At 35.3% G+C, this 16,224-nt stretch overlaps 1 protein-coding gene across 1 annotated transcript; it reads right to left on the reverse strand.

Annotated features, from left to right (window-relative positions):
• Positions 1-5,647: 5,647 nt before the first annotated feature.
• LOC144434168 (uncharacterized) lies at positions 5,648-15,502 on the reverse strand. Its single transcript, XM_078122622.1, is given in 4 exon segments — positions 5,648-6,451; positions 6,533-8,140; positions 13,395-14,130; positions 14,545-15,502. Coding segments are annotated over 4 exon segments (4,059 nt in total). The 3' UTR covers positions 5,648-5,694.
• Between the last annotated feature and the right edge of the window lie 722 nt (positions 15,503-16,224).

The raw sequence follows: 16,224 nt of genomic DNA on the forward strand, positions 1-16,224 counted from the left end.
ATGTCAAGTAAACATTGTTAGTATACCTACCCCAGACGTTCTGCGATATATAGTGATGTTACTGAATGTAGTTCGAAGACAAGACTAAAAGCGAAGAACACAAGCGATCAAGCTCGCGCAGACCACTATAATGAATTCAAGGGATAACAATACCTACCACAAAGGTCATGAAAAGCGCCATCAATGTATCACTATCATGCATGGATTTACACCCATGGCAAAGGTCTTATTCAACACTGTGTCAATTCAACATGAAGAGCAACTATAGGGCGCGTAGTATTTCTTAGATCGCTGTTTTCCTTGTCTACAAACTAAAATATCATAACTTTTTTACTTGCATATTTAACTACTATAACACGTAGAACTATCTTTAGGGAAAGAACTAAATATAAAATGTAGAACGATATATATCGTCTAAATAAAGTTTAGATAACGATATTTAGATCGTCTAGATATAAAATGTAGAACGATATAGATCGTCTAAATAGTGGATGGTTTATAAAGTTTAGATAACGATATTTAGATCGTCTGTAGAACGATATTTAGATCGTATATATAGTGGATAGTTTATAAAGTTTTAGATTTAGAGTAAGATCATAATGGTTAACTTAGCTTTCTAATTTCTAACTTAAAAACTTTAGATTTAGATTTAGACACTTCTAATTTATCTTTCTAAACTTCTAGCTAAACTTTCTAAACTGGCTAATACACAATTCCGCACCTTGCTGCAGTATACTTAACATTTTAGAAGCGTCATGTCATCTCATCGTGGACGTATACAGAATCAAAAATATAAATTAGATCAAAGGCAAATTAAGTTCAAACTGACATTTTAAGATACACAAATATTTGCATATTAAAAGGAATCGTGAAAAACCACATCACGTATTCAAAAATGGTATTTAAAAATGGGAGCTACGATCGTACAAAGGTCGTGGGGGAAAGAGTGCAAAAATATTTCTTCATCACTGTCCCATGGTCGTGGAAAAAAGACAGTAAAGAAATACATACCACGACCATACGACCGGTCGTGGAGAAAAGACAGTGAAATAATACATGCCACGACCATACGACCGGTCGTAGAGAAAACTCATTGGAAAAAATACATACCACGACCATACGACCGGTCGTGGAGAAAAGACAGTGAAAAAATACATGCCACGACCATACGACCGGTCGTGGAGAAAAGTCATTGGAAAAAATACATGCCACGACCATACGACCGGTCGTGGAGAAAAGATGGTGAAAAAATACATGCCACGACCATACGACCGGTCGTGGAGAAAAGTCATTGGAAAAAATACATGCCACGACCATACGACCGGTCGTGGAGAAAAGATGGTGAAAAAACACATGCCACGACCATACGACCGGTCTTGGAGAAAAGTCATTGGAAAAAATACATGCCACGACCATACGACCGGTCGTGGAGAAAAGACAGTGATAAAATACATACCACGAACAACATACGACCGGTCGTGGAGAAGATAGAATAAATTTATTGTCCGAGGTCAAACGAACATCCGGGTATTTATTACTGTAGCCCTGTGTATTAGATTGCGATTCACTTCGTCCCATTTTCAACTCGTCCCATTTCAACTCGCCCCAATTTCAACTCGCCCCATTTTCAACTCGCCCCATTTTTAACTCGTCCCATTTTCAACTCGCCCCAACAACACTAGGAAACGTTTATAAATCTAAACGATACATGGACTCGAAGTACGGAGACAGAAACATTTACATGATTTTACCTACGTAGCCAGTTGAAGCGTAGCAAATGTAACATTTCGTAGCAGAAAGTGGTGTGGGTTTTGGCTAAGTGTTTGGTAGATCTAGAACTTATACTAGCACAACAACTTTCCCCAGTCATGGAATATCACTTTTCACATTAGGACTTAATGTTTACAACCCAAATAAGAAATAATAATGATAATAACCAGGGAGAATATTAGTGACTGACACGCTTACGACTTCCGCGCGTACGGGTTTTGGAGACGTGTCTCCTCTCCCTAGTAAACGCAACTAAGTATTGTATTATGTGTTTACAGCGCAAGTGGTACTTCATTAGTGGAATACGAGATACCACAGACCCTCCAAACTGAGTACTACTCGCTTCGATTTCATATATGCACAGGTAAATTATATTGCAAAGAGTTGGGGCGAGTTGAAAATGGGGCGAGTTGAAATTGGGGCGAGTTGAAATTGGGGCGAGTTGAAAATTGGACGAGTTGAGTGGGACGAGTTGAAATGGGACGAGTTGAAATTGGGACGAGTTGATCCGTCACCGTGTAGATTATGATACTAAACATCCACGACCGAAATCTGGTCGTACGACCGGTCGTGTAGCGTAGGCATTGAAAACAGTGGTTCATTTTGGGCCGCACATATGGAAAGAACAATTTGAGCGTATATTGATGCATTTGTAGTAGCAGGATTCGTTTGATATATTTTTCCCCGGACATTTTTGAGCAGTTTAGTTTACATACCATATTGCTCTCGGTTACCTAGCTGCAATAATTGTAGCGTCTTGTTGCGGTTTTGTGGGTTTTTTCGTCTGTTTTGGTGACTTTTTAAGTTTTTGTGTTAAACACAAAAACTTAAAAAGTCACCAAAACAGACGAAAAAACCCACAAAACCGCAACAAGACGCTACAATTATTGCAGCTATCGGTTACCCAGACTCTCGCTGCTGGAGACTCGGCCTATGAGACCACCCTGATGAGATATATATAGATCATACACTTTTTCACATATAAACATTTACATACGTTCATAAACACACATTGTCATACCCAGTTCAATTGACATGAAAACTTTTTTTGTTAAGGTATTTATTTTGGATTTTTAATTTATAAAACAATTTGATCACGGTGTCCTACTTGAAAAATAAAAGTGAAACAACATTGACCAAGTCTGTATTTGTAACTCAATAATTTGCAAAAAAATTGAAAAAATGGGTAAAAAAAACTGCCTATAGCAATGGCCAAATAATGTGAGGTGAAAGATGGGATGGGTAGGCAAGTTAATGAAGATTCAAAAACTGCAAGCACATATGCGTAGCAAAAGACCGAGCACATAGCAACAGCCAAATACAGCTGTGTTACAATGCCATTGGTGCTATTGCTACACAACTAGCTCTTGCAAAAATAATTATGCCCTTAGCAACAGTCATATAATGGTGTATATTGCAAAGTTAACAGGGTTTAATAAGCATGTGGATAAACATTCAAACAAATGTAAATAGGCCTAGCAACACGACCACACCCATAGCAACAGCCAAATTATGGTGTATATTGTAAAGATGACAAGGATTAATAGGCGAATGGATAAACATTAAAAAAATGTATGCAAATATACCTAGCAACAAGACCATGTCCATAGCAACAGTCAAATGATTGTGTATATTGCATAGATAACAACAGGGATTAATGAATTATGAAGGATTTCTTTATTTCAATAGCAGAACATACCTCTGTTTATCCCTGGAGTAGTCATCTTAAACTTCCAGTCAATCAAAGAATTTGTGTATAAGAATGCCACAGATATAAACATTGTAGAAAATGAATTCCATTTTCTTTTTGTATGTCCTGTATACATGAACAATATTAGAGACGAGTTCTTTCCATCACTGACATGTATATATGAACAGAAGCATATTGAAGTCCTCTCCTCTTCAAATAAACCTGATATTTCTTAACTAAAATTGCATTGGGCTTTCAAATGGAGAGATTCTCTTTAAGTTGTAATAAGGGTTAATCCTATTTTCTTATATTCATGTCCTTTATTCATTTGTACTTCTAGAGACCTCCCCAAACGAGACTCTTGGAAAAGAAGATTTCAACTCGCCTTCACAGGAAGTAGCTTTTGGAGCAGTGCATCATAGGGAGTACTTCACGTCCAACATTGCAGGCTGAACGATTTGGGTACCTTCACTACAGATTATCACTTCTCAAGCGACTGATATATATTAATTACAACAAAAGGCCTTGTAAGCCCATTTTTTGTACTTTGAAAAAATGTACTGTGTGACTTCTATCGCGGGGTAGTTGGAACGCTGTTTTCCCACACTCTTGTTTGGGAAGGTCTCATAGGCAGAGACCCAAGTGGCAACAATCAGGGTTACCAAGACTATTTCTCTCTTAATCTGGAATCTATGAAATGTGTATACCATTTCCCAATGCATTTCCAGCAAACCCTATAAATCCATGTCAGACTAATTACATCTAGCTGATATACTCATTAACTCTTTCAAACTTGGTCTTCACAAAGTCAGCAAGTATTGCCAAAAAGTGACATATATACCCTCTCCAATGCTACCCATGGTGAATATACCTACCTGAGGTAATATGCACTGCACACAATGAGATGTAACAACCAGGTGTAAACTGAATGCCTTCCCTGAAGGACAATAAGCCTTTCATTAGTTCCAATATTACACGTTATTAGAATGTGAATTTTGAGCCACCTGTTTGTTAATTTCAATTTATTATGCAAATTGTTCACTAGGATTAAAACATTGAGATTATTAAGTACACCAGTGTGCTTTTTGTAGCTTATCATAAATATATGTAAAACGTTATATGCTTCGTTATGAAATGAAATATCATAATTTGGTAGAGAATTGTAAGATAACAGTGTATGAGTACTATAAGCTGGTTAATGTACCTTCTGATTTTACTCAATAATATGCATTAATGATTTTTGTGTTAATTAGGCATTGTATGCTGATTAAATTGGTATATATATGGTATACATGTATATGATTACAAATGACATATTTCTACAAATCTTGTTGATCTGTGAACTCTTGAGTCATTTGGATAACCACCTCAAACGAGATATATTTAAATTGTTTTTATATATTAAATTAAAATCACACGTTTCCTACAAATCTTGTTGATCTACTTTTGGACTTTAATGACTCATTTGCATAATCAATGTTTTTATTGTAGTATTAAATATTTAATTTGTTTCTGATTGGCTGCCAAAAACTTGTGGCAAAATGTTGTCGGTGTGTTTTATCTGAACCACAAATTGTATTTTCATTGCTGAGAAAGTTTCTTTTATTGTCACTTCTGTATAAGATTTTACATTCACTTCGCATCATTATCTCACAAAAGACACATAAAAGTACACAAACTAAGTTTAATTTGTTTTATTTCGAGGAAAACAAGAGGAATCCAAACAAGTCAAACAAATTGGCATTTAGACAATAAGTTTATTAGTTTTCTCACATATAAACACTTTAAATACATAATTCATAAACACACATTGTCATACCAATTCAATTGAAAGGAAAACTTGTAATTCAGATTGAAATGGTCATTATTGTAACAATACTTACAAAACACTTTATGCACACATATTTATTTTTCACTATGGATTCCCATATTTTATTTGAAATCACAACTTCGATTAAAAACTTTACCACTTGTTAAACTTTCATTTGCATGAAACCTTACACATACTTTTTGATGACTACTTTGATTAAACCTGCATACAGATTATCTTTCATCTTTCATATCCATCATTTCAATGTATCATGTATTCTCATATGTCTTTTCACACTGAAACCAAATAGAACCCATTATAACATTCTTCACATGCAAAGGATTTCATTTGTGTGTATTGTCATATGATCCCTCAGATATCTACTGCGATTAAACCCTTTACCGCAATCTTTACACAAAAATGGTCATTCATTTGTGTGGATCCTCATGTGGTATTTTAGGTTACCATTGCGATTATACCCTTTACCACACTCTTTACATACAAATGGTCTTTCATTTGTATGGCTCCTCATGTGGTCTTTCAGATATCTACTTTGATAGAACCCTTTACCACAATCTTTACACAAAAATGGTCATTCATTTGTGTGGATCCTCATGTGGTATTTTAGGTTACCATTGCGATTATACCCTTTACCACACTCTTTACATACAAATGGTCTTTCATTTGTATGGCTCCTCATGTGGTCTTTCAGATATCTACTTTGATGGAACCCTTTACCACAATCTTTGCATACAAATGGTCTTTCATTTGTGTGGATTCTCATGTGGTATTTTAGGTTACCATTGCGATTAAACCCTTTACCACACTCTTTACATACAAATGGTCTTTCATTTGTGTGTATCACAATGTGATTTTTCAGAGTGCTTCTTTGAGCAAACCCTTTACCACACACTTTACATACAAATGGTCTTTCATTTGTGTGGATTCTCATGTGGTATTTTAGGTTACCATTGCAAATAAACCCTTTACCACACTCTTTACATATAAATGGTCTTTCATTTGTGTGTATCCTCATGTGAACTTCCAGAGTCTTATTTTGATAAAATCCTTTTCCACACTCTTTACATACAAATGGTCTTTCGTTTGTGTGTACCCTCATGTGTACTTTCAGATGCTCGCTTTGAACAAATCCTTTACCACACTCTTCGCATAAAAATTGTCTTTCATTTGAGTGTATCATCATGTGTTTTTTCAGATTACGTCTTCGAACAAACCCTTTACCACACTCTTTACATACAAACAGTTCTTTTGTGTGTATCCTCATGTGATCTTTCAGATTACCACTATGATTAAACCCTTTACCACAATCTTTACATACAAATGGTTTTTCATTTGTGTGTATCCACATGTGACGTTTCAGAGTGTTATCATAATCAAATCCTTTACCACACTCTTGACATACAAATGGTCTTTCATTTGTGTGTATCCTCAAGTGATATTTCAGATAGTACTTACGACGAAACCCTTTACCACACACTTTACATATAAATGGTCTTTCATTTGTATGTAGCATCATGTGCTGTTTCAGATTACTATTCTGAGTAAACCCTTTACCACATTTTGTACATAGAAATGGTTTTTCATTTGTGTGTATCCTGATGTGTTCATATAGATTATTATGGTGCCTAAACCCTTTACCACAGTCTTTACATATAAATGGTCTTTCATTTGTGTGTATTGTCATGTGTCTGTTAAGCTGTTTGTTGTTCTTAAACCCTTTTTGACACTCTTTACATACAAATGGTCTTTCATTTAAAAGTGTACTTTCTGTAGTACCACAATTATATTTCTCAGCATTATATCGATGCTCATCTTCTGGATTCAAAGCACAAGCAAAAGCCACTTGCTGTATCCCTATAGGAAAGGTGTTTTCATTAATACAATGTCCATGAACTCCTATAGACATGCTACATTCTGTGTTTTCCACTGTGGTTAGTGGTTCGGTTGCCTTGTTATTATCTTGGTTTTCCTTTGTGATTAATTGTTTAGTTGCCATGTTATAGTCTGTCCCTTCCACTGTGGTTAGTTGTTTAGTTGCCTTGTGATAGCGTGGGTCTTCCATTGTGGTTAGTTGTTTAGTTGCCATGTTATAATATTCTGTGCCTTCCACTTCAGTTAGTTGTTTAGTTGCCCTGTGATAGCATAGGTCTTCCACTGTGGTTATTAGTTTATTACTTGCCCTGTTATTGTCTGGGTTTTCCATCTTGGTTAGTTGGTTAATTCCATTGTAATAGTCTCGGTTTTTTTCCGTTAGGGTTAGTTTATTAGTTGCCTTGTTATCATTTGGGTCTTCCACTGCGGTTAGTTGTTTAGTTACCTTGTTATAGCCTGTGTCTTCCACTGTGGTAAGTTTATCACTTGCATTGCTATTATCTGGGTTTTCCACTGTGGTTAGTTGTTTGGTTGCCTTGTTATTACCTGGGTTTTCCTTTGTGATTAATTGTTTAGTTGCCATGTTATAGTCTGCGTCTTCAGCTGTGGTCAGTTGTTCAGTTTCATTGTTATATTCTGGCTCACCTACTTCAGTTAGTTGTTTAATTGCCTTGTGATAGTACGGGTCTTCCACAGTGGTTAGTTGGTGAGTTGTTTTACTATTAAAAGGTTGGACAGGGTATAGAAAGTCTTCACTTGTTACTTTCCAATAATCCATCACGCCCTCTCTGTCCTGGCGCTGTTGTTCATCTTTCACTAAGATGTGTTCATTTGAAGAGATACATGATTCAAGCACATTACACACAATATCACTCTCCTGATGACTGCACGGCAGATAGGTGTTCTCGGAGACTTCTTGCTTGACACGAATCTTCTCCATGTCTTGTGAATACCTGTACCATCCAAGAATCATGTATCTGTTTGAAACAATGAGAACAGTTTTTAAAACTTTGACTGACATATAAGGTTTAAAATATCATTTATGTTCACACACAAAAAAACCCAACCTAAATGGAGTTGTAAAATTGTTCTCCCACACACATCACAGCTCTTTAAATTTGTTGACCCAGCTCTTCCTGAACAAAGCATTCCACATTTCAACAAGAAAACATAGAAGAAACAGGCCCCTGATATACTACTTTGATGTGACAATTATTATTACAATGGTGGCATATGATTTAAAAGAAATTGGGTACAACAAGTAAACACTGCACTACAAAGTGGCTGTGATATGCAAGAAATGGATGGATTTTGATAATTAGATTGTGAAGGTCAAAGTTACGGTCAAATGTTAAGGTCTTGAAAGAAAGCTTACACCTGATAACATAGGGGTAGACACTTGAATGTAGTCTATGTGTGTTAATTTTTTGAGCTACATCATACTCATGATTGTTCACAACATAGTATGGGTGGATGGATGGATGGATGGACAGACAGGGGACTAAAAATATGCCATCAAGGTATCAAACGTCTTTGTTCTTTTTTTGTTGTCTTGGTAACTAAATAAGAAATTAAGGTCTTTCATACAATTACACTTTCATACATTGAAATACCAGAATTTAATATAATCCTACCATAAAGTCAAGCTGGTAACTTAATTTAATGACCTCTCACTTCAAATGAAATATTATTGCATATAACATGGAAAAAATAAAGCAGAAATATATCTGTAGTACATACTAAATGAGCAAGAAAACTAGCTGGAGTGATATGTTTGATTTGATTTGATTTGATTTTATGTCAACATGTCAATTTCCTGATTGTGATTGTACAAGTCATATCTTGTAATAATAACTTGTATTTATAATGTGACTTTTCTCCTGACAGCTCAAGGCACTCACAATTCTATTTTATCAGTTTATTTACCCAATTAAATATAAATTATAACAGTGGGTAAGTGGGGAGTAAGGAAATAGCTTACAGCTAGTATGTTCCTCATTTATACAAAATGAAGAGTTGAAATACATGTTTTGTACATACAGTACAGGATAGACAGTGGACGTTGTCTGAACAATGCCACGTTTGGAGTGTGTTGGCCCGTTGATGTGAAAACAAAGAACAAGTCTCTGGACTATTTCCATGGAGGTAGAACTTAGAAGGACAGTCATGGTGATTCTATGAATACAAAAGATCTCGGCCATTTGCAAACAACATAGCTTCCAAGGTGCTGATTTTAACTCTCCCTCCCCTCCCCTCACCGTTTTTGCCTAAAATTAGAAACCATTGTACCATGTGGGGGATACGTTCAAGGTTGTACCCAGCTGAGGACATCGACACCCTAGTCCTGCTTGTATAAGGAGTGCGTTGTCCCTTCCTTTGAGCGAAACTAAGTTGACGCAGGCAGTGCACAGGCCAGACGGCCGACGGGTGCAAGGGGGACTAAAGGACACCCCATCTCTCAACATGTCTCTCGCGCAATCTGATTTGTGCGTCGAGTAATACTAATAAATATTATGATCCATAAACGTCAAGTAAACATTGTTAGTATACCTACCCCAGACGTTCTGCGATATACAGTTATGTTACTGAATGTAGTTCGAAGTCAAGACTGAAAGCGAAAACACAAGCGGTCAAGCTCAGACCACTATAATGAATTCAAGAAGCGATAACAATACCATAAATAAAGGTCATGAAAAGCGCCATCAATGTATCATGCATGGAGTGACCCCCCATGGCAAAGGTCTTGTTCAACATGAAGAGCGACTTTAGGGCGCGTAGTATTTCTTAGATCGCTGTTTTCATTGTCTACAAGCTAAAATATCACCACGTTTTGACAGGGACTTGCATATTTCAACTAAGTACAGCCTGTAGAACTATATTTAGGGAAAGAACACGTTGAGCGTATATTGATGCATTTGTAGTAGCAGGATTCGTTTGATTATATTTTTGAGCAGTTTAGTTTACATACCATATTGCTCAAGGAAAATGTTTCCCTATGCGTTTAATATGTTGACGATTGATAATTGCCAAAAAGATACCAAATTTTAAGCAGATCTAGAGGAAAATTGAAGAAGAAATTCAGGTAATAAATAGATGCTAAGTATTGTTATCGTTTCAAAAGATTTCAAAAAAGCTTAGTATCGGTTACCCAGACTATCGCTGCTGGAGACTCGGCCTATATGAGACCACCCTGACGAGATATATATAGATCATACAGTTTTTCACATTAACATACGTTCATAAACACACATTGTCATACCCAGTTCAATTGACATGAAAACTTTTTTATTTTATTTTCAATTTATAAAACAATTTGATCATGGTGTCCTACTTGAAAAATAAATTTGAAACAACATTGACCAAGTCTGTGTTTGTAACTGAATAATTTGCAAACAATTGAAAAATGGGTGAAAAAAATCCGCCCATAGCAATGGCCAAATAATATACATTGTTAAGGTGAAAGATGGGATGGGTAGGCAAGTTAATAAAGATTCAAAAACTGCAAGCACATATGCCTAGCAAAAGACCACGTCCATAGCAACAGCCAAATACAGTCGTGCTACAATGCAATTGGTGCTATTGCTACACAACTGGCCCTTGCAAAAATAATTATGCCCTTTACAATAGTCAAATAATGGTGTATATATTGCAAAGTTAACAGGCGTTAATAGGCAATTGGATAAACTTACAAACAAATGTAAATAGGCCTAGCAACATGACCACACCCATAGCAACAGCCAAATTATGGTGTATATTGTAAAGATGACAAGGATTAATAGGCAAATTGATAAACATTCAAAAAATGTATGCAAATATGCCTAGCAACAAGACCATGTCCATAGCAACAGTCAAATGATTGTGTATATCGCAAAGATAACAACAGAGATTAATCAAGTATGAAGTATTTGTTCATATCAATAGCAGAACATACCTCTGTTTATCCCCAGAGTCATCATCTTAAAGTTCCAGTCAATCAAAGAATTTGTGTATAATGCCACAGATATATAAACATTGTAGATAATGGATTCCATTTTCTCTTTGTATGTCCTATATATATTTTGAATAGTTTCAATACAGTCCCTCGTTGCAAGCTTTTGCTCTAAATGCATTTTGACATGTTTGTTGAATCTGATTTTTGCACATAGCAGAGGAAATGGCTAATTTACAGTAATTCTGGTCCTGGATATGTACAACTATGAAGCTGTTTTCTACACATTTAAGATACTGGTATTTTTTGGAACAAAAACAATAAGTGCCATTCAACTCTTACATTGATGTATTATTTCGTATGTGCAATTTGAAGGATTTTAAAATTTAGACAATTGTTTGCTACATGTGTTAATTTGTTAACAACTTTGGTGTTTTTGTTGTTGTTATTGTTGAAAAAGGCTGACAAACTATCAAAAGATTAATTTTCCTATATATGAGGAGTCATGAAGTCAATTTACTTTTCAGGTATCCCCCTATGACCCACGCTATATTTTCATATACCCCACCCCCCACACTATGCATATTTTTTTGAAGTAACCACCCCTCTCAAATCTCCCCCTAAGTGTTTGTGAACACAGCCTAATAGCCAATTAAATTTTAAGCAAAATGCATAATTGACCTATATTCATATTATTTTGCAAACTGAGTGTTTTCCTTATTTCAGAGTAGGATATGACAAATTCAAAGAATATTTCTTGACAATTAACATTTGTCCCCTGTATAGGGGAGAAACGTGTTACAATTTTTTGGGAAATTGTATGAATTTACATATAAGTATTTATTCATTAACGCATTATCTCAATATCATTTTCTCAAAAATAACATTGAATTGCATATATACATGTCTGAGTAAAATGTGTGCATATTAATTGTCTTAATTTGCATATTGCTTCACAAAATGTTTCACCAAATGTAGCCTTGATGAAGTAAACAAATAATTCCTCTTTTGAAATTGTTCAAACAACTAAAGTCTATATCACACAAGCCATTGGTAATTACCATATACATGATTTCCCATGGACATCAAATTATATTTGTAAAATCCTCCCCCCACACCACACACACATATATATATATCTCACATATTTCCTACAATGAGTTATTTACATAATTAATATTTTATTGTAATTTCATTTGTTTATGATTGGCTACTTAAGACTTGTTTTATCATAGACAAATTGTATTTTTCATTGCTGGGAAAGTTTCTTTTATTGTCACTTCTTTATGAGATTTCACATTCACTTCATGTCATTATCTAACAAAAGACAAATGAAAGTACACAAACTAAGTTTAATTTGTTTTATTTCAAACAAAATAACCTTACAGGAATCGAAACATGTAATCTCTTGACAATAAGTTTATTAGTTTTTCACATCATTGTGTCCTACTTGAACAATCAAAGTGAAACAACATTGATGGAGTCTGTGTTTATAGATAAATAATATGCAAAAGACTGAAAAAAATGTGTAAAATGTTTGTTAATGTACATATAAAAGCAAACATTTTACACATATTTTACCTTTTGCAATAATATGCAGACATGCCGAGCAAAAAGACCATGCCTATAGCAACAGCCAAATTCAGTTGTGCTACAATGCCATTGGCACTATTGTTAATCAAGAGCCAAATGATGGTGTACATTGTAAAGATGAAAACAGGGATTAATAGGTTAAGTGGATAAACATTCAAAAAATGTATGCAAATATACCTGGCAACAAGACCATGCCCATAGTAACAGCCAAATGATTGTGTATACTGCAAAAATGACAACATGGATTAATTAAGTATCAAGTATTTCTTTACTTCAATAACAGAACATACCACTGTTAATCCCCAGTCGTCATCTTAAACTTCAAGTCAATCAAAGAATTTGCATATATTGCAAGAATACCACAACATTGTAGGAAATGAATTTCATTCTCTCTATGTCCTATATAGATATACAAGATTAGAGATGAGTTCTTTCTATCACTGACAACACATACATATGAACAGAAGCATATTGAAGTCCTCCCCACTACAAATAAACCTTTAAAGGCCGTCAATTGGAGAGTTTCTTTTCAAGTTGTAACAAGGGTTAATCCTATTTACTTGTATTCATGTACTTTATTCATTTGTTTATTTACCCATTACTTAAATTGTCGAAATGCTTTTTCAGTCCCTGTCCATCTCCATTTACTTTGTAATTCTATGTACGATGGGCAAAGGTCCTGTTACTGAACATACTTAACTGAACTTTAAGTTTTGTGTCTCCTCATGTGATCTTTCAGAGTTGTATTACGACTAAACCCTTTACCACACTCTTTACACAGAAATGGTCTTTCATTTGTGCTGTGTTCTCTTACTTGGTTTTTCAGGCTACCACTCTGATTAAACCCTTTACCACACTCTCTTCTTACAAATGGTCTTTTATTTTTGTGTATCATCATGTGTTCATTTAGATGACTACGGCGATTAAACCTTTTACCACACTCTTTACATACAAATGGTCTTTCATTTGTGTGTATTCTGATGTGCTCTTTCAGCATGCTATTTTGAGCAAATCCTTTTCCACACTCTTTACACATAAAGGGTCTGTCTTCTGTGTGTACTGTCATGTGACGTTTCAGATTACCGCTCTGTGTAAACCCTTTCCCACACTCTTTACACATAAAGGGTCTTTCATTTGTGTGTGTTTTCATGTGTACAGTTAGAGTACTATTGCAATTAAACCCTTTACCACACTCTTTACATATGAAAAGTCTTTTATTTGTGTGTATCCCAATGTGCTTCTTCAGAGCGTTACTTTGAGGAAACCCTTTTCCACACTCTTTACATAGAAATGGCCTTTCATTTGTGTGGATTGTTATGTGGTATTTTAGGTTACTTTTGCGATTAAACCCTTTACCACACTCTTTACATACAAACGGCCTTTCATTTGTGTGTATCATAATGTGGTTTTTCAGATCACCACTTTTAAGAAACACTTTACCACACTCTTTACACACAAATGGTTTTTCATTTGTGTGTAGCATCATGTGTCTCTTCAGGTGTATATAGCGCTCAAACCCTTTTCCACACTCTTTACATACACATGCGCTTCCATTTCTGTGTATTTTTAAGTGCTCATTTAGATTACTACCATGATTAAACCCTTTACCACACTTTTTACATATAAATGGTCTTTCATTTGTGTGTATGTTCATATGATCATTTAGATTATCACAGCGATTAAACCCTTTACCACACTCTTTACATACAAATGATCTTTCCTTTCTGTGTATTTTTATGTGCTGATTTAGATAACTACGGCGATTAAACCCTTTACCACACTCTTTACATACAAATGATCTTTCCTTTCTGTGTATTTTTATGTGCTGATTTAGATAACTACGGCGATTAAACCCTTTACCACACACTTTACATACAAATGATCTTTCCTTTCTGTGTATTTTCATGTGTTCATTTAGATGTCTATGATGCTTGAACCCTTTTCCACACTCTTTACATAAAAATGGTCTTTCATTAGAAATCCTTTCTCCTGTTCTTTCTGTAGTACCACAGTTATATTTTTCAGCATTATATTCATGCTCATCTTTTGTATCCATAGCACAAGCAAAAGCCACTTGCTGTATCCCTATAGGAAAGGTGTTTTCATTAATACAATGTCCATGAACTCCTAAAGACATGCTACATTCTACATTTTGCAATGTGGTCAGTTGTTCAGTTGCCTTGTTATATTCTGGTTCTTCCACTTCAGTTAGTTGTTTAGTTGCCTTGTGATAGTCTGGGTCTTCCATTGTGGTTAGTTGTTTAATTGCGTTGTTATATTCTGGATCTTCCACTGTGGTCAGTTTATCAGTTGCCTCGTGATAGTCTGGGCCTTCCACTGTGGTTAGTTGGTGAGTTGTTTTACTATTAACAGTTTGGACAGGGTATAGAAAGTCTTCACTTGCTACTTTCCAATAATTTTGTTCAGTGTCAATGTCATGGTCATGTCGTATCACAGCATCTTCCAATTTTATCGGAATATACTCCTGCACTGTGTCATTGGAAATTATATTTTCTGCAACAATACTTCTTGCGGTTTCAACCTTGACTTGGAAAGGTTTATCGGTCTGAAATACATCTGTTGGTTCAGGTTTGATGTTTATGCCTAATTCATCATCATCATAACCTTGGTTCTTCTTATCTTCCTGCTTCACCATCACACCCTCTCTGGATTTTCTCTGTTGTTCATCTTTTACTAAGATGTGTTCATTTGAACAGATACATGATTCAAGCACATTACACACAATAGCACTCTCCTGATGACTGCATGGCAGATAGATGTTCTCAGAGACTTCTTGCTTGACACGAATCTCCTCCATGTCTTTTGAATACCTGTACCATCCAAGAATCAGATATCTGTTTGAAAATATGTGAGTGTAGGTGTAAATAGATCTAGCATTTATACTAACAGAAATAGGCAACGGTGTGTGTATTAACTTTCCTCAGTCATGGAATATCACTTACAACCCAAATAACAATGATAATAACCAGGGAGAATATTAGTGATGACTTGTATAGGTTAACTGTTAATGGCTTTCTACAAACATTACACAAATTGAGGTTGAGTGTTCCAATGAGACATCCATCCATCCATCCATCCATCCATCCATACATACATACATACATACATACATACAAACAAAACCATTTTTTAAAAAAAAATGAATTTCCTTGTAGCTTATTTCAAATGCAAGGGTTAACTATGAATGCAGCTTATTCCCAAAGTAGTTAGTAAAATTGGAAATTATAAGTATAAGTTGAGGGAGCCAAGTGGGATGGGTACGGGAAGAGGTTTCCCCCTCCAGTCTCTGAAGATGAATGAAATTCAAGGACTAAAAGAATGATTTCTGGTGCTATTTTAACATGACAAGATAGTAATAATACTACATAAAATTTGAATCAAATTAAAAGGGAGCAGTGTGAGGGTAGGTACAGGAGGGGTGTTCCCCTTGAACCCCTAGAAATGTTTTTAAATTCAAGGACTAAATCTAATTCGCACAGAAGGTTCACTGGCAAGCTTGTTCAAATTTTTTTTTCGATA

Source organism: Glandiceps talaboti, chromosome 4 (assembly GCF_964340395.1).
Source record: "Glandiceps talaboti chromosome 4, keGlaTala1.1, whole genome shotgun sequence".
Taxonomy (NCBI): domain Eukaryota; kingdom Metazoa; phylum Hemichordata; class Enteropneusta; family Spengelidae; genus Glandiceps; species Glandiceps talaboti.